Source organism: Octodon degus, unplaced genomic scaffold (assembly GCF_000260255.1).
Source record: "Octodon degus isolate 3935 unplaced genomic scaffold, OctDeg1.0 scaffold00107, whole genome shotgun sequence".
NCBI lineage: Eukaryota > Metazoa > Chordata > Mammalia > Rodentia > Octodontidae > Octodon > Octodon degus.
In genome coordinates this window covers 7,577,083-7,579,021 of record NW_004524683.1, presented here as the reverse complement: position 1 = coordinate 7,579,021, position 1,939 = coordinate 7,577,083, and the positions used below count along the sequence as shown (strand labels likewise).

General features: G+C 49.8%; 1 protein-coding gene across 1 annotated transcript in view; it reads left to right on the top strand.

Annotated features, from left to right (window-relative positions):
• Nucleotides 1-205: 205 nt before the first annotated feature.
• Rad54l (RAD54 like) overlaps nt 206-1,939 on the top strand; it is a 32,080-nt gene continuing 30,346 nt past the window's right edge. Inside the window, exons 1-2 of the mRNA XM_004639174.3 lie at nt 206-725; nt 831-917. Coding sequence (XP_004639231.1) covers nt 723-725; nt 831-917 — 90 coding nt within the window. The 5' untranslated portion in view covers nt 206-722. The remainder of the gene's footprint in view (nt 726-830; nt 918-1,939) is intronic.

The window sequence follows — 1,939 nt, the reverse complement described above, 5'->3', positions numbered from 1 at the left end:
CTCCGCCAGCAGGCGCTAGTCCCACGGCCTCAGCCCCACCTCCCAATGGGCAGAGGCGCCTCTCTAGCAGCCAGGCCCAGCGAACACACGTACGCCGATTACATCGAACGCAGCCAATAGGTGAAGCGCCGGCGACGTGGCGGGAAGTTCGATTAATTCAGCCTGGCGGCTGTTAACGCGCGCCTTCGAAAGAGGAAGGTTAAGGGACGCTTGTGTGGACCTCAGACTCTCCCTCGTCCGGTCTCTTAGCACCTCCACTTTTTGGTGGACCTTCCTCGGTCTTCCTTAGTCCAGGCTGCCAACCGCTCTCCCTCCCTGGGAAATCTCCCTCCGGTTTCTGGCTCCTCGCCCTCCCCAAGCCTCGGCTTTAACCACTTCTCTCTCCTACTGTAATTTCCCACCCCTCCGCCTGTACCTTTGCCCCTCTTCACCCTACCGAGACCATTCCTACTTCTCAGCCTTTCCACCCATCCTAGACTCACTTGTTTCTGCCTGAATTTTACCTCTTTGGCTTTGTCTCTTGCCTTGGCTCTCTGGCGACCGACATTTTCAGTTGGAAGCCATTCTCCCGCGCCTGGTTGGATTCTTGCCATCCGTAGTCTCTTTAATTAGCCCATGTTCTCGATGATGTAGCAGTGCCCTTAATACACACATTCCCTGCTGCTGAGTGCTTTTGACTTTTGACACATGGGTACTTAACATATTCTGCTTCTGGGTCCAGGATGGTAAGTGTGGGCTTAAGAGTGTCTGGGAAGAACCCTTTGTCTGAGTCTGATGGGCCCAGGCCTCAGAATTCCTGCAGGTGCTTAATTTTTGTTCCTTCTTTACAGAGGAGGAGCTTAGCTCCCAGCCAGCTGGCCAAGAGAAAACCAGAGGGTAGGTCCTCTGATGATGAAGATTGGCAGCCTGAGGTAGTGGTGAGTACCCAACGGGATAGGAAAGCTGGGAATACAAGGCTGTTTGGGAAGAAAGGAACCCTGGATTTGGTTTCTGAGATTTTATAGTCACCCCCAGGAGTTTCTTTTATATGTTCAGTAAGTGCGCTCTCTCTCTCTCTCTCTCTCTCTCTCTCTCGCTCTCGCTCTCGCTCTCTCTCTCTCGCTCTCTCTCTTTTTTGGGGACTGGAAATCGAACTCAGGACCTTGAGCATGCCAGGTCTCTTATTTATTTATTTATTTATTTAGCAGAGCCGGTGATTGAACTCAGGCCCTTGCGCTTGCCAGGCAAGCGCTTATTCAACTGAGCAATATCCCAGACCCCTATTTATTTTTTGAGACAGGGTCTTACTGTGTAGTCCAGGCTGGCCTGGAACTCTTGGCATCCCTCCTGCCTCAGCCTCCCCAGTGCTGGGATTATACGTGTTTAGTAAGCTTTTAGTGAATGCTTACTATGTGCCAGATATTGAACAAGATTAATAAACTCTGTCCTGTTTGTAGCTTCACCAGAAAGTAATATACTGTAGCCTCAATTTTCCTGGTGGAAGTGGTATGGTAAAAAGCCAAGGAGCAGTTTAGGTTGGATCCTTTGTGGGGAGGGAAGGCTCCACAACAGCAACTAGCAGCTTTCTGTTTTACTCTTGTCACTTACCCAGTGCCACAGAAAAGTAGAGTATTCTGAGTCTACCTTAAGATTCTGAGCTCATTTGGGTCTAGATCTGAGGGTAATGCCCTTTCAGTTCTTGCTCATACTCAAGTACAGTGTTTTCCTTTTTGAGAAGGTCTCGCTGTGTAGTTGAAGATGTTCTTTTTGAGACAGGGTCTTGCTACGCATCTCAGGGCTGGCCTTGAACTCTTTGTAGCCCAGGGTGGACTGGGAACTCATGGTGATCCTTGTGCCTCAGCCTCCTGAATGCTGGGGTAATAGGTGTGTATCACCATGTCTTGCTTGGTCCCTCTTTTTGAGATGGAGTTAGGCTATCTATGTTGCTTTATTTTAGGTT